Source organism: Lasioglossum baleicum, chromosome 11 (assembly GCF_051020765.1).
Source record: "Lasioglossum baleicum chromosome 11, iyLasBale1, whole genome shotgun sequence".
Taxonomy (NCBI): domain Eukaryota; kingdom Metazoa; phylum Arthropoda; class Insecta; order Hymenoptera; family Halictidae; genus Lasioglossum; species Lasioglossum baleicum.
The window spans coordinates 11,155,323-11,180,354 of record NC_134939.1 but is presented as its reverse complement, the minus strand read 5'-3'; the positions used below and the strand labels follow the sequence as shown (position 1 = coordinate 11,180,354).

The 25,032-nt window shown below is 45.6% G+C and overlaps 1 protein-coding gene across 3 annotated transcripts in view; it reads right to left on the bottom strand.

Moving 5' to 3' along the window:
- Window positions 1-24,810, bottom strand: part of Ptc (protein patched) — a 44,570-nt gene extending 19,760 nt beyond the window's left edge. For all 3 annotated transcript variants that reach the window (XM_076433434.1, XM_076433435.1, XM_076433436.1), the window contains exons 1-3: window positions 24,582-24,810; window positions 14,007-14,199; window positions 837-1,026 (exon numbers count right to left, since the gene is read on the bottom strand). In XM_076433434.1, coding sequence (XP_076289549.1) covers window positions 837-1,026; window positions 14,007-14,199; window positions 24,582-24,803 — 605 coding nt within the window. In that variant the 5' untranslated portion in view covers window positions 24,804-24,810. The remainder of the gene's footprint in view (window positions 1-836; window positions 1,027-14,006; window positions 14,200-24,581) is intronic.
- Between the last annotated feature and the right edge of the window lie 222 nt (window positions 24,811-25,032).

Below are 25,032 nucleotides of genomic sequence, written 5' to 3'. Positions count from 1 at the left end.
ATCGCTGCTGTGTCTCTCGCCTCTACGAGCCGCTTCCCGATGCACGTTTCACCCTCGAAAGCCACCATGAAATGCAGTTTGCCTTGTTACCTTTGTAACGAGACACAGAAAGGAACCAATCCTTTTATGATATCGAATGTACAGGGCGAATTAGTGTCAGCAATTTTTAAGTACAATAATATTCATGTTCTCTGAATGCTCTTGGGTAGGATAATTTTTAAGTCATGCTTTCAACATGAAAATAATAATACACCAAGCAAATAACGTCGATTTTTAAATGGTGTACGTGTTCAACTTTGCCTATGGTAGCTTTCAAAGGTTGTAAACATGTCCATAAAGTTTGCAAGAAAGAGGATGAACTGTAGCACGCCAGTTGCAAAAGAATCACATTTTTTAAGAAAGCCACGACCAATCTGTTGGGCTAGCAATATTTAAAAAAAAAACGTGGTAAAGAATATAGAATATTGTACAGATTTCTTTCAAGTGCTTCCAAATGATAAAACCATGTTGAAAAGAAAGAAAGGAAGAAAGAATGTCTGTGAAATATTAAATTGTACGTCACCGTGTAGATTCTCTAACAATTTCGTTTGGTACAATGCAAATAATTGTGAAATACTTTGATCTCCGAAAACAGTAACGGTAGTACGGCTAACGAGATATTAAATCGCCATAATTCGAAGTTAAGTGCGCCGATTGCTACCGCCCAAACTGAAAGTCACGGAAACTCGTTGCGCAGACTCATCAGCCGTCCCCTTTCTTGCGTACGCATCGGTTCGCGCAAGAAATCAGAATGATGAAAGGAAAATAAGAAAAAAAAAAAGGAGAAGAAAGCTTACATTTCGAACAGGTGTACGGTGACCTGCGTGGCCGCCTTCAGTATCGCTAAGTGTTCCTTAAGCGCGGCAGGATGCAAAATGTTCGCCCCAGAATGTCTCGGCGTTTGGATGACCAGTTGATGCGTCGATGCTGCAGCTTCGCCTAATGCTTCCGAGGCGTAGGTCAGCTCCTTCTGTAACCTTCCGCCTTCTACGACCACCAGAGAACAGAAGAAACATCATTAGGACACTTGTAAATCATAGGAAAAATTCTTATTATGTATACAAAAAATCAGTGACCGAGAGTTGTCTTCCTTCAGGATCGAGACTACCTGCCTTAGGCTACCCGTGGAGCCAGTCGGAGGGAAGTCGCGAGCATAATCGTGATTGGCTGGTCGCTTTATTCGCGAGTCGTACCACTTTAAGCTTTCGGCAGGCTGACGATGTTTATGCTCGGGACGATTCCCCGAAGAGAAATATCGACTGGGCCCCGCGGTGTCGTAACACACGTTTCTACGGCTTTACGGGTATACCGAGAAAAATTTCTGGCAAGGAACCAATGAAAGCCTTCCCAGAACAAGACGTGGAAATAACTATGTTATAGCTGAAAACGTTCCTCGACTGGCGATACGACATCCCCCGACGAGGTGGTCTTATCTAAGTAAGTCATCTGCGTTAGCGATGTCATCGGAATTGTGATCAGAGAGGCATGGAGAGACTCGTAATTTATTTTTTAAACAATTTGGTTTCTGGGGAAAAAGACAGTCTTTGCGACGAAGATGTAAAAGACTATGCCGTACGAAGACTACAAAAAAATCGTTTAAATTATTATCTTTTAACTTTTATGCGGTGTTTAAAGTGTATATAGGCCTTTATTTTTAATTGTATTTTATAACGTGTAAAAAATTAGTTCGCGCACATCGGAAACAATTTTAAATACCCGATTTTGTTGTTGGCTCAGTGTTTAAATGTGAGAACGTTTCAAACTCGAGCACTGTTTCTCGTGCAAAAATGGAATAAGGGTAAAAAATGGAAAAATGGTGTACGTTCAAATAATGCAAAAATGAAGCAAATCGAATTAATACAAAAATGAAGACAGAATCAAAAATGAGGTGAGCTTAAGTAGTTGAAAAATGTAAAGGCGAAAAATAATGACAATATTTTTCTACGAGTCCAGTAGTCCTGTGCACCAGGACGTGCCTTAGCCAATGGTTCAGAAAAGGTTGCTAGAAGGATATAGTTGCGCAGGATGGATCGAGCCCGCGACAGGAAAGATACGCAACTATATTCAGCAGAAAGTAACGCAGGAAGGGCATGAGAATGACGTCTGACACGGGGTACGTCGGGATCCCACCTAGTCAGATTTCACCGTCAAAAATGCCGACGGCGTATTTGCTCGTTCCGCCACGGCGCGGCCTCCGGAGACCACCCGTGTTGCCCGCTATCAAGGAGGTTCTCAACCTCTCGGCCGGGAAATCCTCCATAGAGCCGCTCCCGTACGGTCGTAGTCGCGGAACGGGCCTTTTACGAGCCTCGAACACCAACTCATATGGGAACTCATTTAATTCTATATTGTCGAATTATTTTTTCAAGTGGAATCACACCGTTTTCGGTACGACCTATCGATCGCCGGCGGAGAACCAGCGCGAAGGAATCAACGGGCGGTCCCTCGAGTCGATATTCAGGGATGTACGAGTAGAAACGAACGTACGGGTCTCATCGTGACCAATCTGAGGGACAGGGACGAAATACCGTGATCGTAAACCTCGAAGGACGAACAATAATGAGAGCGAGGAAACAACGACCTGGGTTACTGTGCTCTCTGTGACTCCTCTGGCCACTACAGACCTTTATGCCGGTACACAACGATGCTGCTACACTCGTCAAATTGTAATGCGATACACTCGTAAAAGGGCACCGTTTCCATCGATTTAATTTTTGCTACAAGGAAATATCTGCGAGACTTAATTTCTCGGAATTTAAAATTGGTAGATGATGCAACAAAAATGATACATACTTTTGTAAAATGCTGTATACATCTGTGGCAATTGAAAAGGTAGTTGCTCTTTATGAATAAACGCAGTAATTGCTCTGCGGTTGGCATAATGGCACCGTCCGACTTCGGCAGCCGTTACCCTCGAACGGCGAAAACCATTTTTCCCGGCTTTTGTTCGACGCTCAGGTAGCTAGAGATCGATCATCGAGGTCCTGAAGGATGATATATTGTCACCGAGTAAAAACTACATAGCGGTTTTCGGCATTCCGCCACGGAACAAGGGGAACAAAGAAGGAAGGGGGCGGGAAAAGGTCGAACGTGCGCAATCAGGTTCCCTTCTTTTCACGCCACCTTCATTACTGTTCGTCCCCCGAGGTTTACGGTCAGGGTATCTGTTCCTGTTACCCAGGTCGGTCACGATGACCCTTCTGCTCAGAATAGTATCGTTTCCAACAACGTTCACGAGCAACGTTCTCCCTAGAAACCGCGTTACATAATGCTTCTCATAACGACGATCATAATTGAATGTCACACCAGGTCCATTACACAAACATTTCCGTCGCTATTCGTTCCCCGGATGAATGCCAACAATTATCGCCGATCAATTATTCGCATTCTATGTCCACGGCGATCATTCAACGGCGTTCCTTACCGTTCGGTCGATCGGGAACCGTAGAAATGATTTTTTCAGACTGTGATTTGAAAATAACCATACGCTCCACCGACTACGTGTAATTATGTAGATTCACCTTTTAACTTGATGGTGATTTATTCCTTCATTTTTTCGGAACCCCTTTTTTCACTCGCTGCGAAGATAAATGAATTGAAGACCTCTCGCGAGGTTGTAAAGATGCAAAAATTCGAGGCGAGACTTATTGTAATGTTTCATTGGCCAAGTAGCAGGGGAGCTTGCTGATCGGTAATTAAATTAAATCGGTATTTAATGAACCTGCAGCTCTTCTGACACTTAAATTAAGAACGTCAATATTTGAACAATACATTTGATTTTATTCGAGAAATAAAAATGGTTAAAGAAATCTCTAAAAATTCGAACTAACCCAAAAAGGCCCAAGGAACAATCTTGAGCGACACGGCGATATTTCTTGAGGAAGTAAAAATTGTTAAGCAAAATGTAGAGACGGATAGTCAGAGTAGATCAGCCGGCGGCAAGAGCGCTCGTGTAACGCAGTGCGCGCCTCGGATTCGCGCTGCTTCCGTGCGCTCGCAGCAGAATAAACACGGTAAAGTCCAATTTCGCGATCCGACGTGAAAATAGCGTATCCGAGGAAGGAAAACTGCGATCTCCGTAGGCTGAAGGAGCAAAGCGAAGCGAGCTAGCAGTGTGGTCAACCGCGTCGGCTAGAAATTTTGTAGCATTGGGTCTGCAATACCTACCTCCGGGCACCGGAGCGCGTTTCCTCACGGAGGGAATCACTTACAACGAGTTTCTCTCGGCGTCTCTCTTTCTCTCTTGTGTGCCGCCCACGTGAAATGAAAGATTACGGGATGTGCCCCACGCGCGCGGAGCACCCTAGAAGATGAATCAACCTGTAGAATGCGCGGGGCCATCGAGCGTAATAAAGACACTACTCTCTACGCTCTACGTAGCAAGAAACACGCGTCTTAACGGAGGAGAGCACGATAAACAAGAAGAAGAAGAAGGAGATGCAGAAGAACGAAGAAGAGAGAGAGAGGAAGAAGGCGAGGCCGTCGATGGATCGAAGAGAGAAAGAAAGATCCAGCCTGTTGAACAGAGAAGGGAGGATAGAGAGATAGAGGGAGATAAAAATGGGGGTAGAGGAGGGCAAGAAGAGAGGACAGAGAGTCCCTGTGATTCAGCAAAGAGAGAGGGGAAAGGGAGGGAGGGAGGACGAAGGAGAGAAAGGTAACAGAGCAGGGGAAGGGGGCATAGAGGAGGGGCGCGCATCTTGATTTATCGGCGGGTAGTCTCTGTAATTATTTCCCCGTCCCTGTCTGGTTCACGGGGGCGAGCCGCGTTCCCGTTCTATCTGCACCCTTCCGGCTACCGTGATCGTACCGTGGAAGAATCCCTGCGTTGGCCTCTGTCCCTCCGGGACACCTTTGAATGGCCGCGCGTCTTTTAGCTCCGTCGACTTTGTCTCATTCACCCGCCGCCGCGCCGCCGTACCGTGGACAACCGGAACGCGGACCTCGCCGGCCTGTTTCCCTTCCGAAGAGACTATGGATAGTGTTCCGTCAGGAAACGTGGCTAGGTGTAACTGTACGATCGATCGAGGGGGGCTCATTGATCGCTGGTAAAGCTAAAGATACGGTTTGAGAGCAAACTACCTACATAGAGAAATAACCATGGATCGTGCCCCTTCAGGAAAATGAGAATTAGAATGCTTGATGCGATACAAAGACATTTTCTTGATCACGAATTACTCAAACCCATGAAGACACAGTTTGTCAAACATTTTCCCCAGAAGAGAAGAATGCACGATTACATGTAACTGTGAAGTAGATAATGATGTAACAGGGACATTTCTTTGAGAACGAAGGGACTAGAATGCTAGAAGGCTCGGTTCTGAGGGAAACGGGGCCGCAGCAGCGTGACGGTCAGGGACGATTCTGTTGGGCCGAACGTGGCCCGAGTATCGTTTCCGTTTTACGGGCTAATGAGCACCTTCAAAATTGCACGTACCGCAAAATAATTACGCAAGCGCAACGAACGTTTCTTCGTGGAATAAAACGACCTCGTTCTCCCACATGCGACAGACAGCACAGTGGTGGTGTTCTCTTCTGGCAGGTCGGTGTGTGCCCCGTGGGCCCCGGGGCCAGGAGGAAGAACCGACGTTTAACGATAATTCGATGCTCGCCCCAAGGGAAGAGGCTGCCGGACGTGAGCCCGAGCCTTGGATCAACAGAGGCCACCAAAGAAAAGGGGAAAAGAGTGGAAAGGAAGACGGAGAAAAGAAAGAAGAAACGAACACGCGCGTGTTCCTCTTCCACCGTATACGAGAACGGACATGGGCATACTACGAGGGAAGCAGGTGCAACGAGCGGGCCCTTTGGAACCGAGTGAAACAACGAACAGCCGCCGCCGGGAAACAGAACGGAGAAGCCAACAGAGATGAGAGAGTGTGAGAGAAAGAGAGAGAGGAGGAGAGGAGGAGGAGAGAATGAGAGAGAGAGAGAGAGATCGCTAGTCTCACCCCCTTTTCGTGGTTCTCGTGCTTCGTCCTTAAATGCCTCGGCAAGAGCAGAAGCAACGATGGTGGCAGCCCTCCTTAAGTTCTCCTCCTTAAATTTCAAACGAGGAGGCTGTTAAGCCGGACAAGGTAGGACACGACCGTCGAATCGTTAAAGGGATATTCCGTCCAATTACCGGTTATACGTTAATTCCGCGATATTACTAGCCAAAAGCGAGACGCTTGTCTAAAACACGGAACACCGGTCCCCGCCATTGACCCCAGAGCGAAACGACCCGCGCCCACGAACCTTCTGTCTTTCTAATGATTTCTGCGTTCCAAGAAAGTGATCAACCGTTTCTTAATTTTACCCTGCTGACAGAGATGTATTTGCTGCGAGCCGGACTCCCACGAGAGTTTCCTGAACCGATCTCTACCCTCCAATAGACTTCAAGAATCCAGCAACTCACTTAATGTTGATTCTTGTCGAACTGGGAAATAATTCTTTGATTTGATTCAATATTATGTACATGTTCCGCCTTTGTACCTGACTATCCTGTCGAAAGGGACGTTGTAAATCTAGACAGCAACGAGATAAAAAATGGTTGCTTCGTAAAATTTATGTCGCCAGAACTCCAATTTGATATCCTATTTGAATAATGATTTTAAAAGAGGTTTGCAAGATTGTACATAGTTATATTAATTGCGAATGTGCATAACGTTCAATAATTACCAGGTTAAGATTGTACAAATCTACGATGGCTCTAATGCTTCACTTGCGGATTAATTTAGCTCCATTTGTTGATTTTGAAAACAATGTAACCATTTCATTGTGTACCTCGCTAATAAAGATCGAAGATGGCTAGATGTTAGGTTAAGCAAGAGTGTGAGGGATGTTTGCTCAAACCAGCAAATTTATGTGCGCTGATGCAGCCATGGCACCCATCTGTTGCTAAATAAACGTTCCACGAAACGGTTCCCTCTGACACTTTACGAATAAGTTCCGAAAAGTGGCCTCTTCCGTTCTGGAAGCCGATCCCGAGGGACTAACAAGATTGAACGACTGTCGGCGTCGTGGAAATGCACGTGTGGACAGCTTTATGGTGTGTGAAAATATAAGAACCACGTGCTTCCTGGACATCCCCATGCGTGCCGGGGTTTCTCGACAAAAAAAGTTCTTTAGACGTACGTGCTAAACTAAATCCACCTCTTCGTTCAACTTCCACGTTCCAAAAATGTTCCATGCAATGTCTGTCACATTACAAATTTATTCAGCAACGCAGACATCTTTCTGAATAGGCTATGAAGAAATCGCTCTGACAACATCAACAAGTTCTACTGAAATCCTCCTGAAATAGTACATTTAAAGCAAATATTCGTAGTCCAAAAACCTCAAATCATAAAATACTTAACGAATCCGACTCGCATAACTTGCATCGTATTCACAAACGACTCTGGCTCGGTGATTCGACTTTTATCAGCCCGAATCACTAGGTAGACCGTTTCCCAACACACACACACACACAGACACACACATAGGCAGCCGTTCACACGCAGCCCTCGCATTACCCGAGCCGGCAATTAGGCGTAATGCAAGGAGACGTGAATTCCGCGGGGCGTTCGCAGCCTCATCAAGGTCCGCGACTTAATTTCTGGCTGACGCTCAACTCATGGCATCAACATAATGTCTTCCAGACGGCCGCTGTCGCCGAATCGAACGGTGTCACCTACTTTCGGCGGGGAAACCATAAATCAACTCGGCCGACGCGTCGATTCCGCCAATAACGCCGTTAACACCTACCGGGAGAGAGAGAGAGAGAGAGAGAGAGAGATATCCATGATCGACGAACATTGAGCAAGATCTTGCGAGCTGATCTCAAGCTGGAAACCCTTGACCCTTTGCAAGCCGATGATTACTCTCAGGCGTTGCTAAGAATTGCCATGTTACAGGAGAGAGAGTAACTTGCAATCCATGGTTAATTAGTACCACTATCAACACTGTGAATATTATTCTTCTCTAGAGTATCATGTATTCCACTTCACACTCGATGAGCCTGACTGGGATGTCTAACCACATCATGCAAAAGTTTCAGGTCGAAATTTTAGGGTCCAGTAGTCAAAACAGTTTGGATCGCAGCGGATCAAGCGAGTCAAATAAAAGAGTGTTGGTCCAGTCGAGCAGTCGGCCAATTAGATCCGCGAAAGCTGGTCTATAAAATCCTATCCTCTCGGTGGTGGGTTGATTACCGTAGATCTTGCGAATAAACATTCGGGGTTGATGCCCACTGGACGGTTAGTAGGGACGCTATGAGACGGAAAGGAAAAAGGGGAATGAGTGGGGGGGGGAGGGCCCAAGAAGAGATCGACGGGACGGGGGTCCGGGTTTGTGAAGCTGGGCTAAGGCTACTTGGCGTAGAAACCCTCGTGGCCCCTTTCCCGACTGTTCCTGTGGCTGGTTCGGCGTTTCGGAGAGAGCGGGAGCCGCGCCACCAGGCGGAACGAAGACGGCGGGAGGCGAACGAAGCGAAGGAGCCCTCCGAAGCAGGCTTAGCCTCTCTGAGGCTCACGGAGGAGCTGAGACTTGGCTCAATCGCTCAGGCACGCAGGCCCACCGCTGGTTGGCTGGCTGGGTTGGCTTGGCGCACACAGAGAGCCCACTGGGCCACCCACCGCGACCATTCACCGGAACCGAGCCCCATCCAATCCCAGCGGTTCTCATTTGCCGTCCCGGCTTTTTTCCCGTGCCGAAATCGTCCGATCGATAACGTCCCCAACAAACAGCCTTCAAGCTTCGATCCACCTGGAGAACGCTCCTTCAAGTGTAACTCAATGATAAACAAGTCAAAAGATAACATAGTAGACTAAGAATCTATGTCAGAAGGTGGCCAAGTGCTAGGTCTCGTCCAAATGTGTTTCAAGCTACGTCAAACTGGAGAACGTTTGCAGTTATCCTAGTCAAAAGAGGATGCAGAAAGGCTTGAAGGTGTCCACGTGCTATGTCCTGTTTGAAGATGTTTGAAGCTTCAACTAAACTGGAGAATGTTTCCTTAAATGGAACTCAATAATGCATGGAGACATCCTTGTCGAGAAAGGCTACAGTAGCTTGAGAGTGATTGGTTGAAGCTGTTCAAGTGTTAGAACATGTTTGAAGGTATTTGAAGAAGCTCAAATTGTACTGCTTATCATCAGGTGTCCCTGCAAGAAGAGGTCCAGACGAAAAGCAGAAATGTCCAGCTACGTTAAGATTGGGGCTCATCGGTAAATAGAAGATGAGATCCTCTGTTTACGCGGCCGTTCGTCCGTCCGTCGTTGCAACAACAACAGATTCCCGGTGGGTCTTTGGACGACGGTCTTCTGACTTTCTTATCCTCGTTGCGGCCTTACGGAATTCATCCGTTTCGCTCTCTCCCGTATCCCTAGCTCCGGCGTCCTCCCTGCTCTTGGTGTATCGTGCCCTCTCTTTCCCTCTCGCCGGCTTCATCATCGTTTTCTTCTTCTCGGGTTCTATCTCCGTTCCACCGGCGACCAAGTCCTCTCTCTCTCTTGCTCTCGGAGGCATGGGGGCCTAATGAAGATGTAAGCAGTCGGTCGGCCCTCGTGCATGGTCGTGCCTTCGTCCTCTGTCTGTCCTTGTCATACTAACGCCAAGGCGGCCTCCTTGCACCGACTGGCCCCTCGGTACAGGTCGTTCCAGGAAGACGCCGACTAGCCACTTCCGAGTTCTAGGCCCACGATCAGTTTTCCGGCATCAATTTTCAACGATCTGTGGGCCATTTTTCTCGTTTCCTGTCTCTCCAATTTTCTTCTTGAAAATACTCTTCAGAACTGCTCTGAAGCTACCACGTGTACGAATTAATTTGTGGGCCATTCAGTTTACATTTTCTGTCTATTTATAAACGGAGCAAAATACACTCTACTGTCAAAAATGGTTTTAAGTGGATAAAAGATTTGCTAATTGATTGTGAAGATTGTTAATTAATTTGTAGACCTAATATTTTTGCATGGCTTTGTAAAAAAACTTAGCCTTGGTAATAAGTGGAGGAACGAGAACAAAAATTGCTCTAGAATTCCATTTTAATGGGCTCTGCCCATTGCACAGCATACAAACTTTTCCCATTGTTGCAAAGATACATATACGATGGTAATTTAGGTTGCGAGCAGCTTCAATTCAGAGATTAAAGCCATTAAGCGCGTTTAAGATGACAAGACCGTTTCGAAGTGAACTGATTCCTCTCTAAGCTAAGCAATATCGAATGGAACGAGAACTTCTCAGAATTAAATCATTTCTCAATTTTTATTCATTCAATCTTCGTCGGACACTTGCCGTTTCTACGAAGAAGCGAGCAAAATAATGCTTATAGTATGTCATACGAATAAAGATGGATATTCAGTATCGCAGAACCACGCTTTTTAATTAAATCTGCGACGTTCCACAAATAAAAATCTTTCTGTACACAAACATTAAGATTATTTGTGAGTCACAATAATTAAAGCTTGAATGGGTTTGATTTTGTTATTTTTAGAAGGCAATGCGAAATAGTCGTGTTTAATGCTCGGTAGTTGTAGAGGATGCGAGAATGGAGAAGAGCTAATATTTCAAGGGGCTCGCGTCGGAAAGAAATGAATCAGCTCGATAGATCCCATTTTTCAAAGAGCCGGTCGCTGTCAGAGTCCGCGGCAGGCAAACGCATGCAAATCGCGGACAGTTGGACCATCAATGAGAAAAAGATTCTCGACTCTTGGAGTGACCTATACCGACGTATTGCCTCCCTTAGGTGAGGCTCGGCAGAAGGAGCCCTTCCTCTCGGTCTCCTTTCTCCTTGTCCCCAGCGTCCTCTCTCTCTCTCTCTTTCTGGATTCGAGAGACCGAACCGCCTCCGCCGTATACGGATGTCCAGGAAGAGAAGGACAACCATGAACGAAGGAAAGAGACAACACTATATTGGCGCGTGTGCCAACCTCTCTTTTTCTCTCTCTTTCTCTCTGTTTAGCCACCCTACCGCGTCGCCGCCGCGCCGTATGCGAAAACAAGGGCAAAAGGGACTGAATTAAGTGGATGCACTTGATTTTTTATTCGCAAAAACGAAACCACCTGCGCCGAACCCGCTAGAACCGAAAATTACGGACCTGCCGATACAATTTCTGTAATTTTTCATCGATTCGCTGAACATTACCATCTCGCCTGTCCTCTGGTATCGTCTTAATTAGCGCGAGATTATACTCTCTGTCAAGAACGCAGCTGCGAACCGCGAATTATAGTTCGGTGCCGCATTTCTTATCGTTGCCTTTTCGTGCCATCGAGAAACATCGCCGACTTTTTTCTTCAGCGATCGAATGAGAGAAACGAAGGGATTCGTGGGGAGAGAACAGATAACAGGTATAAATGCAGGTGATTGACGTCACTCGAACGGCGTCCTTTTAAGGGCTGCGGTGCATTACGGGGTAGGAATCGCGATTTTTCTTCAAAACTGTATTCTGTATCTGCAGATACTTAACCGACAGTTTTTGGTAAAACTCTAGAAAACACATCAGAAAACGTCTTCATCAACGCCAGCATCGCTTAAAAATCGAATTCCACAACCAACCAGCCCAAAAACATTGATAGAAACAACAACCTAAATTTCTCGAATATTTTCGAACTGAGGCAGCTAGATTTCCGCTTTAATAGGTAATGCGCAGGATGAAAATCGGCAAATCGGTGGTGGTGGGTGCGTGTCAGTTTCTCTCGGCGAGACCAAGGAACCCATAAAGCAACGTTTATCAATCTCCCCGGCAGGGAGAATTTACACCGTTCCCGGAATATCGTCAAATCGCACCGCGTCGCCGTCAAGTCGTAAAGTTAAATTCCTCTCCATGCGGCGATGCAATCGTCGGCGGGTTCCGTCCCGCAGCCGCCACTCTTTTACGCCGGGATCGGATCGGATCGTCCTCTGGCCCTCGGCTAGCCATTGCCATTGCCATTGCCAAGGGAACACCGAGAACACTATGCCCGCATATCCCGCCACGGACACGGAGTTTGCTGCACTTTGCTGCAGTCACCTCACGGATATCCGGTACCGATCCGCGTGGCGCACGCATCTCGAATCACCATCTCGAAAGAACCCTCTTCTTTCGCGCCGCGGCCACGTGAGAAGTGAATCGAGGAGCAACGATCCCTTCACCAGGCTCTTTAACCCCTTGCCTTACGATTTCTCTAGCAATCACCTTCATTAGAACTACTTTGTTGCCAATACGAAAAATATCTATCAATTAATAAATTTAATACAGCGAATATCATTTCTCCCCTATTTTATGCATCCTGCATCTTCATAAGATCGCGATCTGGTTTAGGTGCTGAAGATACTAACCGATCCGCATTCCTCAAAGATTTCCGCTTAGACATATTCCAAGAAATCATAAGACAAAATTATAGTTCACTTAGACGTCTGAGAAGCAATGATATTTTAACGATTTCCGGCCGAGATGATCACGAATGCAAATTTTTACCGACACTCCGTCAGCATTTCATTTAATCACGCTTAGCGGAATCATTACTCCACTCGAGCGTTATTCTAGAGTGATCTCGAGCAAACTCGTTTGCTCATTAAAATCTCATAATACGTTGATACTTCTGGTATCTGGCGTGCACGAGTTCTCGTCGAGGAAAGCCTTTGATTCGATCTTGGGCGAGAAATCGAAGATCTGTATCGTACGTGTTTCTCTAATCTCCAAAAGATCCGGCTGTTCATTGTTTGTTCCAATATTTTTACTCCATGTTCTCATTTATTTCTCTTTAAACAATCTTCAATGAATTCACGTGGTACGAATGTAAGGCTTTGGAACGTACAGAATTTATATTTTTCGATGAATTGCCTGATGCAAGGAAAGATGGTTTTTTCTTTAGTGAAACCAGGAATTATGGCCGGCCCCGTGTAATTCCATCGAGCTACCCGAGATCTTTCGATTTCACCCGCACGCTTGAAGTTTAAGTTAGCAACGGGGTGTTCGAATTAGCGTTTCGGACCACGGATAAATATAGAGGGCCACCCAGCGAGCAAACTAATGTACCATGTGCCCGGCGTGGGGGTAAGCGATCTTTCGTTCAATTCTCTGTCCTCCTTTTGTCACTCCGTTCTGACGTCTCTCCCTCCTCCTTCGTCCGATAGTATTTTTTCACCTGAAACTATTCTTCGAGCACGCCTGTCGGTCCAAAAATATGCAATTCGGCTCCGAAAAATTTAGCGCCTCGTTCACAATTTCACCGCACTTTTATTTAAAAAGAAAAATCGTGTTCTCCGCTTGCATTCAATAAATTCCGTTAATATTAGATGCTTGACACTACATTTTAAATATTTGCAATATCTGCTAGTATACAACATTGAGGTTTTAAATACCATTGGTGGGTGACGATTAAGATGTGATTTAAACATAAATCAACCGAATGGGAATTGAAAGAGAATAAAAAAATGAATATGAAGTTATTTAAGAATAAAGGTTTGGAGTAATTTCAGCTCGGAGAATGACGTAACTCGAACTATTCTCACTCGGCCAGTCGAGAAATCAAAATTTTCGAGTATTTGGGGGTGGGCAAGGCGGTTGGAGCCAGGAGAATAATGTTCCCGTCACGTTGGACACATAAGCCGTGTTGTACACCATGCAGAATGAACCGAACACTGCAGTTTGTATAAAATGCATCGTGTACCAGATGTGCTGAAGTATTACTGATGGAACTGTTGGAACCCTGTCATGTTACAACGTTCTTTAATCAGTCATCAAATCATCTCTTTACATCTGCAGCTATTACTCAGCATGTAATTCCACAATAAGACTAAAAAGCTTCGATCCCCGACGTTTACTCAAATGATTTACATCGAACAATGTCTATGGCACAAGAAAAACACGATATCTCGAATGGAAGTTCGATTCGAACGAAGACAACAGTGTCTGAAACAATTTGGCAGGTCCAAGATCATTTTCCCGCGCCAAACGTTCACTCGGTAGTCGACGAAGTTTCGATAAAAGGAGAGATAAGAGAAACAGGAAATTGTTCGATGACGCACTTACCTTGAACCCAGAGCTGTTCGACCTTGCTGTGAACTTGAGCGGACTTGAGAGCAACGCAGAACGTAGCCAGAGCGACGATCGCGAGGAAGAGGACTTTGCCTGCGTGCCTTTGCAGGAAGTAGCCCAGCTGACTCAGCTGATCCTGCAGCCTTGCCCTGATCCACACCGCAGACCTCTGACCCTCCGCTTTGCCCTGAAAAATTCGGGATCCAGGCTCATTAGCTGTCCTAATAGGAAAGGTGAGATTTCCTTCAGAAGAAATAACTGTATGTACATCGTTCCTTCGTCAATAAGTATCATGTGGGTACATTGAAATGGAAATATTCTAGGTCGGAAGAAATTTTTGGTTTTCCAGTTGGAAGAGTTCCGAGAGCAACGGGTTACAAATCATACATTCAGAAACTGAAGGTTTAAAGGACAGAAGATCTAACAGTTGAATCCTAGCGAATCGAAGCAACAGAAATGAAGAAAAAATGAAAGATAAGAGACACTTGAAAATTGAAGGCCGATAAAGTACACAGGGTGGAAGACCGAAGGTCCTAGCGAATTAAAGAGGACGAGGAACAAGGGGAAAAGGATCGGGATGAATCCTCGGAGGGAAAGAGGAACGGAACGGTCGCAACATTGCGAGCGGCAACGTTGCACACTACCTGGTGGCCGGTCTGACAATGTGCACCAGGGACCACCCGCAACAATACCTATCTTTCCTGGTCGACAGGGGAAAGAAAGACGGAGAGGGAAAGACGCGGAGAGCCACGGATCAGAATGGAATCGGGCTCGGGAGGAAAGGAGCGGGCGCTTTTCTCCTCCGGTGTCTACGCCGCTCGTCGAGGTACAGTTAGAGAGCCGCGGAGAGCAGAGCCCTGGCTCTTTGCTCTCCTCTCTTCTCTCGGCAGCAGGCAGCAAGCACCAGCAGCCGGATAAGAGAGGGAGAGGGAGAGAGAAGACAGAGGGCGAATCTGAAGGAGAGCGCAACAACCCACGATATAGCCACGGTACAGATGAAAATACAGATTACACACGCTTACGTATCCCGGGACAGTAGCCGGGCGTCGAGTATCGGATAGCAAGGTTTTCCAGCCAATTAACTCTCGTGCCGCGGCCTCGCGGCTGCCCAGACTCGGGTAACTCTAGACGAGCAGACAATCCTCGTCGGCCACATGGTACCCGGGAAACTCTCGCCTCTACCAACCACTGTGAATTGAACCCCTCCCCCATTTTTCGGAATTTTTCTACCTCCCGCAGGTGTGGTCAATCTCGTTCGTTTCATCGTTTGACGATGAACGGACCACCCTCTTCCTTCATGCATTTTTAGATCTGCAATTTCTGATTAGAGTGCTCCAGATTGATCAACAGTGACCTTGGATCGTTTTGTTGTGGATATTTGAGCCACTCTTGCACGATTTTAATACTCTTCGCAAATACTTCTAAAAAAAGTTGTGCTAATCTAAACAATATCTGAATAATTACACCGGCCACTAAATTACCGATAGTCATTTCAATGAAAAGTGGATTAATTCATATCAAGAATTTAAAACTACTGTAGCGTTATTTTCAATCGATTAAAATAATAATACCCCTCCCGTATCTCGTAAATAATGTGGACAATTCCTACTCACCATAAAAATCAGCTGATATTCCCGCAGACTGTGGTACATAATAGGTAAAGGGACTTTTAGCCGGGTTTGGGCAGCTCGGGGCACCGCATAATCGCTGACAGCCACGGCAATCAAGAGGCCTGAAGTCCCCCGAGGAGACAAAGCGCTAAACGGCTTCGCGAACATTGTTTGCGAACAATCGCGAGAGAGACACGCGAGCCCTCTCGAAGTCAGGAGAACGCGGTCGAATTTTCTCGTACGGTTCGAGATCACCGGTAGAAACCGAAAGGTAAGGCGGCAACGAAGAAGAGGAGAAGAAGGACCGAGCAGGAGCGAGAAAGAGCGAGCACAAGGGGGAGGGGGAAAAGAAGAAAGGAAGCGCAGACGCCACGAGTCGGTCTCGAGACGTCTATATAGCTGGCGAACCGTGGAGGAGAGAGAACAGGCCGAAGAGGAGAAGGAATTCCCCCTTTTTCCCGTAAGTGGTCCCCGCGGAACTTATGGGGTTTCTCGTGGTGGGCAATATCTACATATTACAACCTCGTGGCGCTGGGACCACCGTCGTTGACATAAGATCCTGTTATGCTGTCTGCTATCTCCTCGCGAGCCTCGTGTCGCGTCGTAAAAAACATTAAAAGTACGAATAACATAAATTCGTTAAATGTTGTCTCTCTCCCCTCCCTCCCCCGCATCGGTCGTCCTTTTTCGACTCGACTTCGCGAAGGTTTCTCAAGATCGTGTTTTGGTTTTTGAGAATGAAGTCGTCCCCAGATGAACAAACGATCCTCCTTCCTCTTCTTCTTCTTCTTCATCGTTGTGTATAAGTATATAATTGTTTAATCGAGATCGCTAGATCTCGAACGGGATCGGAGTTATGTCACCGGGGAACCCCGTGGCGACGAGTTATTATAACGGGGTCCCTCTCTCGATTTTCTTCGCGTGGCGAGCGAGAGAGACAGAATTCGCTCCCCTTCTTTTCGTGAAAGCATCATGCGCCGCGATCGGAGATAACATCATCGTGAAATATCAGACTGCCCTTTAACTCCGTTAAGATTCGATCATGGCACGCGTGTTTATCGGACGCCCGGTTAGGCAATCGATTTTTCTGCTTGTTAATGGCGGTGAGCGATCGACAATGAGTTCGGATAATTTCGAACAGTGAAAACACAGACCAAGTTCTAATGATTTAATATTATGATAAAGATGGGTAAGTACAATTTAAAATAGTAAACAGGTTAAGAGAATATTTAGAAACATCAATGTATAATTTTCAATGGACTAAGATTATTGAAGGAAGGAGGAACTTTTCACTTGATTCCTGTTCCTTACGATCGATGCAGAAAATATCTACTGACGCAGAAATGCAGATCACTTTTATTTCGCAGAGAGAACCCCCATGAACAGTCGCGTGGGAGTTGGTGGGTGGTTGCAAGGCGAGTTTTCGCAAGAATCCCATTCGGAATGATTACCTTAGGCGGATAAGTGGCTGGAAAAAAGGGGTGGAACTCATTCGAGGGGGTTGAGTAGACGACATGCGACTCGCCAGACAAACGGATAGGTTCTTGCGGTAGGTACGGCTCGAAAGTGTCCGCAAGAAACTCGATCCGACTGGCGCTCTAATCGGTCGAAGAATTCCACCGGGGCGATGCCTATTCGAAAGGAAAACCTTCCGTTGGGATTCCAGTAGCTAAGTTCCACCTTTGAGCGGCCACATAAGAGACAGAGACGTCGGCAAACAAGCAAACAAGCAAGAAGAACAACAACAACCACCACCACCATCATCGTACCACCAGCAGCATCATCACCAACGTCGGTTCTTCCTGCTTGATGCACGATTGGCATCGGAGTCGGCGCACGGTGCGTGATTAATGGTAGAGACAAGTCCGTTCGAGCTGGCTTAATAAGTGGCGAGATGATTTACTCGTAAATGTAATTGAGATCGAGCGTTCTCTGTTTACCGAGACTCGACCGGGCCCCCGCTTATTAGGCGGCTAATGAATATATCAATTGCGCGACCACGATTCGGTTTTGTTGCCGTGGAACGTTGCCTCGGCACTCGCTCTCCCTTGTTGCCGTGCCGATCTTCTCCGAGCACGCGAGTCTCGTTAGTTGCAATATTATGTAATGAGGAAAAACGTGCACGCAATCGACCGTTGCGCAAGGGAGGAATGTTTGAAGAAGATTAGGTAATAAGAACCGACAATTTTATGCCGTCGCCGCGTAATTGAAACATTCTTCGGCGGATTCCTACAGCCGGATTGGGAAGAGTACCTTCTTCTACCATGCAAAAATAATTGAAAATGTCTCCTTACAAACGAAAACGTACAGGATTAACGATTCCATGCTTTTGCATGAATTTCGAAGAATCCATCAATTCCTGAGAGTCCAGAGGCGATCACCTTTTGTGCCAAGGTCCAGGTTAGCCTTTCAATCTCTCTGGTCTCCATTACGACCCCCCAATTCGTTGTGTAAGCGACACACAGCGCCGTAAAAGGGATAAAAGAGAGATTTTCGCGTGAAAAATCCTGGAATGCGGAATAAGCGTAGCCCATGATTTCGCATGGCTGCTAACGTTGTAAATCCGGCGTAAACGTCGATGGAATCAGTCAAAACGAAATGGATGAGGTCCAAGGAACGTTGGGTCGGCCTGTTCCTTTCATCCCTAGTGAAGGGTACCCGCCCACTAGTTGCTGGGACCTCTTCAGGTTGGGTCTTTTGCGTAGGGTCAGTACCTGATTGATACACCCGGCTATCGCTCAAACATCGCCGGGTTTGCGGGTACGACTTTGTTCTCGAGGAACGGACAATTAGGAAATTAGAGACTTCGAGCCATTAGGATTCCTTGGAACGGAAAAGGACACTGTCGTTAGTAGAAGTCCTAACATCTCAACTAACGCAATTAGGCACACAGCAGTTGCTAAAGATGCTAGAGTCCATTGTGTGTTGAGAATGTTACGCATATTATTTTAAATACTTTCGACAGAAAAGATAGGGATTGGAAAATATATTGTCAAATAGTTATGAATTTACTATTTTCTATCTATCCTAAGTTTGAGATTCGATTAGAAGTAGCCTCCCATCTATCTGTCCAAAAACAATTTTTCTGTGTGTCTCCTGTGTTCAATTTAGAAAATTTATTTTTATAGACCATAACAGAGAGGGATAATAGCACATATAAAATTATTTATAAATGCGTAACTCTGAAATATAATGTTTTAGAGTACTTCTTTTTTGCCATCCACATCTCGCATTCCTCACTCCTAGAGATCCACGTCTGAATTATTCTCAAAAGAAAGTCCGTTTGAAATTTGCATATCACAGCGTTGTTCCCTAGGCTTTGTCGCGGCGGAAGCGTATTAAGAGTATAATTAGCCGGCAATCATTATGCATTATACATTAAAATCACGTCGGGCCGACGCGACGTCTCTAAGCATATCATGCGACCCGCGTCGCCAAGGAAAGGCGGTGCTTTCTCGGTCGGCATGCCTCCACCCTCTGGACATTTACGAGGCCCTCTCTTTCGTAGGTATTATTAGTGTAAAAGCCTCACACATAGTGTCGGCGCCCTTTAATCTCAGTGGAACGGCCGGGGCCGACGCAACGTGCGTGAATGTACAGCATTGTGCTCTCGCAGACCGGAGGATTTCAGCTGCCAGAAATTAAGATGCGATTATAAAATAGTACGGCACGAAGTTTGTCGTTATCTTTAGCCCCGGGGCGTTCTCGGACTTCCGAGAATCTTCTTTCTGCTGAATTTCTGCTCGGCGCAGAGAGGCCTGCCACCAACGAAACAGCTAATACTCCATGTTTATTCATTATTATGACTACAGGCTTATCGTTGCAATATTATGATGCACTCCAAAATTTTCAACAATTGTATGCGGCTTGAAAATGAACATCTTTACAAATTGTCGAACTTCAAAATTTCATTTTGCACATCATGCAATTAAAATAAAGGAACCTGTTTATTTGCAACACTTGAATTAGACTGCAATTGAAACATACGATAAGTGAGTTCACGAAGACCCGTTTTTTAATATTATTTTATATACAACTTTGCAGTGTTCCATCGAAATTTATGTTTGGTAGATTTGGTGGCCACAATTGGGTATTTTGTTTACACTGTCAACAGACCAAAAATTGTTCGACTTTATTGTCACGATGAAACACTAAAGGCAGTAAAGACAGTGATCTAATAAACAGATGACAGGGGTACGCGATTCAGCCTGGCCGAATGCTTATAGGAAATATGATCACGCAGCCATATATAAGCGAACGATTGTGTACAGGAGAGTTGGTGTAGGAGGTCGAGGTCGTTGCCTGTAACTTAATCATCCTCCTGGACGGTAAACAAATTGGAGTAAGCGGACGCTCGTGACAATTCATGCGTGCACACGTGCTCAGGTTTGTGACTACGTACGACACGATTGACCGCGATAGTCGTCTAGAACTGCATCGCACAATGTGGCGAACTATGTACACACTTCCGGTTTCCTGTTCCTGGTGCAGACTTTGCAACAATCGTGTTCCTTCCAGTCTGTACAAAATAAACCGATAGAATAGCTCTGAAGAAACATGACTCTATTGCATCTATTGTGTCGTAACGTAAGTACGATTATATTCCCTACCTCTTTTTATTTATTAATAAAGTACCAAATTATATGCATCATTTTTTAATTTATTTTTTAAGAATGTCGAGATACCTAAAATCGGTTGTTCCCAAGACATTCGATTAAGCTCCGACCCACACTTTCAGAATTGAACAATGGCCGCTAAAAAATGTGTCTACAATTTTTGCAAGAAGTACGTTCTCCATGTGTACCTGAACGTCTCCAGCTTTCGGAGCCAGAAGTTAGCCGAAAATCTTGAGGGCCGTCGCGCATTGTCCTCCAGAACTGAAGCAACCGAGGGCGTACGGTGCGTCTGCGTCTCTCGAGGGTGAAGAGAGATACGCATGTGTACAAGTATGCGTACACGGAATCGTAAGGGCAGTGCCCGTGAGACGGACTGACTCATCCGGCATGAACGCGAGAACGAACGAGAGAAACCAACGAACGAACGAGTGAAAGAACGAAAGAGCATAGCGAGAGCGCCAAACGGAGTCGCTGTCCTTTTTGAGACGGCGCGCGGTGGCCAAGAAAAGTGGACCGTCGACCTCGAATTTGCTCCTTTTTCTGACCGTCCCGGTTACACCGTCACTGTCCGCTGCCACCCGCCACTGTCACCACCTCCCGCCGGTAACGCCGTAATTGTGCAATCGCGTAAACCATAAAACGGGAGCGAGAAGCGGCTCTCTCGATCGGTTCACTTTATTCGCGCCGGTCTCGCTGGGTGGCAAGACACCGAGCTAGCTAGCAGCAGACCTTTTCTGCACACGTAATCCCTTCGCATAAACGGATCTTCCAATCCCGATCGACTTCCCCATGACTGCCTCGACTATTCCAGTTGCTTCACAAAGTCAGCCGGCAACTGTATTTTTAGACTTCGGGAAGCTCTGTACCAGTCGCTTTTCTTATTCTCCGAGCGGTCGCGTCACGGAGACGCTCGCGGCAATTAGACGATCGTGTTTCCCTGGAATCCGAGGGGTATAAGTGCAACGGGGATCGCTGAAGGATTGATTAGAGCCTACGAAAGACTACGGGTGAGATAGTCGTTTTGAAAGTCGCCGCCGATGCACACTGCGCTCAAAAGCCCGTTTACTGGGCAAAATTCCATTACTCAAACAAAATGTTTCAGCCGAAAGTTATAGGATACAGGAGGGAATTCGTGATGATTGTATTTACAAAAGAAAAATTGTTGGCACTAATTTAAAAAAATGTAACCACATAGGCCTCCATTTTCTGTTTCCTCAATGAACAAAATAAATAAGTGTTAAATGAACTTTTGATTGAGCATGCACAAGCTCACTCGGCTCCAGAAGATTATTGTTCTTAAACAGTAGCAAACAAGCTTTCACCGAAGGCAGAAAGTTCTACGTCATGCAACAGCATGTGATACAGAGTTGTCGTAATAAAGGTACAAATTGCTTTCAATTGCTCTCGATCCTCTAGGAAAGAGGATCTCCGCGTAATAACCGGCGAACCAAGTCAGTTCTAGGGTACGTTTTGCTGAAGCTAGTCTCTCTCTCTGGGTGGTCACAAGCGGTTTCCACGTCGCAAAGTTTCCTGTGGTCGTCCAACTGGAACAGATCTCATGCTCCGAACATACTTCGCGAATGATCAACGAGATGAAAAGCTCCGTGTTGACTGATTGATAGGACTCCTGCACGTTAGCTCAGGATTCTTCCACTAATCCCTCAATAGCAAGCAATATCGTGGACCGACTTACTCGAGGCACAATGTTGTATGTCTTTTGAAATTGTTACTCGTCGATTAAATATCTTCAGATTTTGTACGATTACTTTATTCCAGTATATCATTTCCTATAGAAGTCTTTCGACAATTGCAGTAACTGCGAGAGAAGAAACTGGCTACTTAACCAAGACGAAGACGTAAAGATGAAGTACTACACTGGTAGCAGATTTATAAACTTATAACTCAATCTATAATCAAAGGGTTACGATTTCGATACAGATTTCGAAGGGTGTCGCAGCGAGAATAAGACAGTCTCGAAGGGAAACCCAGCGACAGAAGGTGTCCGTGGTACAGCAGAGCTGTCCTTCTCAGAAAAACCAAAGAAAAGGGTCCCGGTCTGCCGAAAGCTCGCTCCCCACCCTATTTGGACCGAAAGGCGATAGCCTCGTGGTTCGTTCACGTGCCACGCACATTTTACCTGGTACTCGAGATCGAAAGATCTCGGGGGACGATCTCGGTGTCGCAAGATTGCTCGAGATCGTCTTCGTCTGCGTCTTCGTCGTCGCCCCGTCTATATTCGGGGGATTTTTTCAGTCGGACGAAAAGGTTCGTGTCAGAGAAAACAAGGAGGGTTGTGGTGTATTCCTTAGCAGGAAGTCGATCCTTCGTCGATCCACACTTCAACCCAGTCCTTCTGTCTTTCTTTCGCCGTGTTCCTCACCCCTCGACCCTCGGCTCGTTGCTCTCTCACCTTCGAAAACACGTCTCCGGGACCACCCGCGTGTGTGAAAGTTTACAGCTAGGCTGCGAGAGAGAACTTAGGGGCGCGCCCCGTGAAAAGGGTATACATACTTCGAAGTCCGAGACAGGAACTTCGTCGTTTGTTATTGTTTTGACAGAGATCCTTTTCTCGGAGCCACCTTCTCGAGATAACGCTGATCGAAACAAACTCCGCGTTATCGTTGTTAGGGTGGATTTATAGTGGAGCTGCGAACATCGATGATAGCGGCGCGGTGAAAAGAAACCGACATTCGTGACAACATTTCGACACGTACAAATGAAAAAGTACATATGTATTTTCTTTGTTTTTCTTTTTTCTTCACCGCACAGCTCACCTCGCTGCTCCACTATAAATCCACCCTTAGAAACGGTCTGCATGTCTCGACAAATTATTCGGGATAAGCTGAAGATCAAGGTCATTATCTTCAGCTCCAATTTTTAAGGTTGAGCTCTCAATATTCACAAATCAAAAATGTTTCTGATAGACAAAATACTATATTAACGCTGACTTTACTATAGTTTGAAACAACTTCAACATCATTAAATTTATTTATATTTATTAAACTGCTAAAAGTTAACACTCACATTCACAAAATGGAGTCGAAATAAAATCGAGCGCAAAGAGGAAATTTTATGGAGTGCAATTTTCAAGTGCAATGTAAACTCAGGTTTTAAATTCTGGAAGCACAACTTAATAACATATCTTCTTATCAAAATAATCATATTCAATTTGGAAACATTTTTCTTAAAAAATGATGATTTGCATTACTACAACCGTAAATGATAAAAATTGCATGAGCAATTCGGTATTATGTAAATTAGGGGTTGGCAGCGTTAAATGCAGAATTGAATAATTCAGTTTTGTTTTAATAGGTTCAACAAAATATCTAGAAATGATTGACGGGAAGGTTACATACAATGTGGGCCGTTTTATTGATCTGACAGAGCGATGTCAACGTCAGCAATTTTCCCATTTATCGTGATACCCGATGGAAAGTAACAAGCGCAATTACGTCGGACCCAGCGTAATTTGCATCAAATTTATATTCCCATCTTGTCCGAGTGTCGGGGCCGAAAGCGGAGCTCACGAAGTGGCGTGCGATCAAGCTATTATCTACGTCTAGTTAGCGTAACTGTCCGCAGCTTGCCGGAGATACCGATGCCTGTATAACCCGCAGAGAGCGTGTACTTCATCGATTAGATGGCTGGCGATAGCAAATCCACAGGAGATTCGAACGCCTGCACAGGAAACGTCCGGCCTATCCTCAAGACTACTACTCTGCATTTTTAATTTGACTAGCACCAACTACCCATAAATTGAACACCCTCGTCTCGGTAAATCCACAGTTTCATTCATTCTCAGATAAAAATGACCGCTATTTCCTTTTCGAAACGACAATTTCATAATTAGATACAAATCATCAATTGAAATACATTATTTACAATTACTCTCCGATTTTGATGAAAAGAGAAAAGACCGATCATGAATACGAAAATCCAGCAGTAGCAGGTCGAAATTAAAAGTTCATCTGATATATGACCGAAGTCAGACCCCCTTTCCTCTCCGCTACCCGCAACGTGTTTACAAAAACTGTAAAGAGATAGCCTGATCAGGCTGACGTTAAACGTTGCCACGGCGCGTGTACGCATACGGAAAATGCAATCTAGCAGTAGAAACAGTTCTTTTTGCAAATATCTCGAAAATCAAAAGAGAGCCCCTGTTATATAAAAAGGAAAAAGTGGTACAAAATGTATGTAAAAAGGAGTGCTTCTTCGTAAATAATTACTATTATTTGTCAAATATTAAAGAGCACATTATTTCTAGAATTTATTTGCAAATCAATTTCGCCCAAGTCTGCTTCCAATCCCTTGTGATTATAAATGAAGACACAGTGTAAACTCACCTTTTCGAGCTGATCCAACGCTATCGCAGCATCGGTCCAGCTGGGCCTGATGTACAGATCGGACTCATGTCGCAGTTTCGCGTCTTCGACACTGACTTTACTGTGTTTTTCATGATAACCTTTGCCCGTACCTCCGTTCTGCGTTGACTGCGGACCTTGATGGCACTGAGAACCGGAAGGGCGTCCCGCTAGGATCCCTGTGGGGCCGGACGCAGAAACCATGATCCGTCATGCATTCGCTCCGTCACAATTCGCAGTATGATTATTTTGTAATATTACTCCCCGTCGGGGACGTATCAGCGTCTCAACTATAATAACGCTCTTCTTCCTTTTTTTCTCCCCCTCTCGCCTTCTACAGTCGCGTTTCTACTCGCCGCCGGAGTCACACGACTCGGGGAAATGATTTTGATTCGCGAACACAGAAAAGCACGTACAAAAAATTTTTTCACAC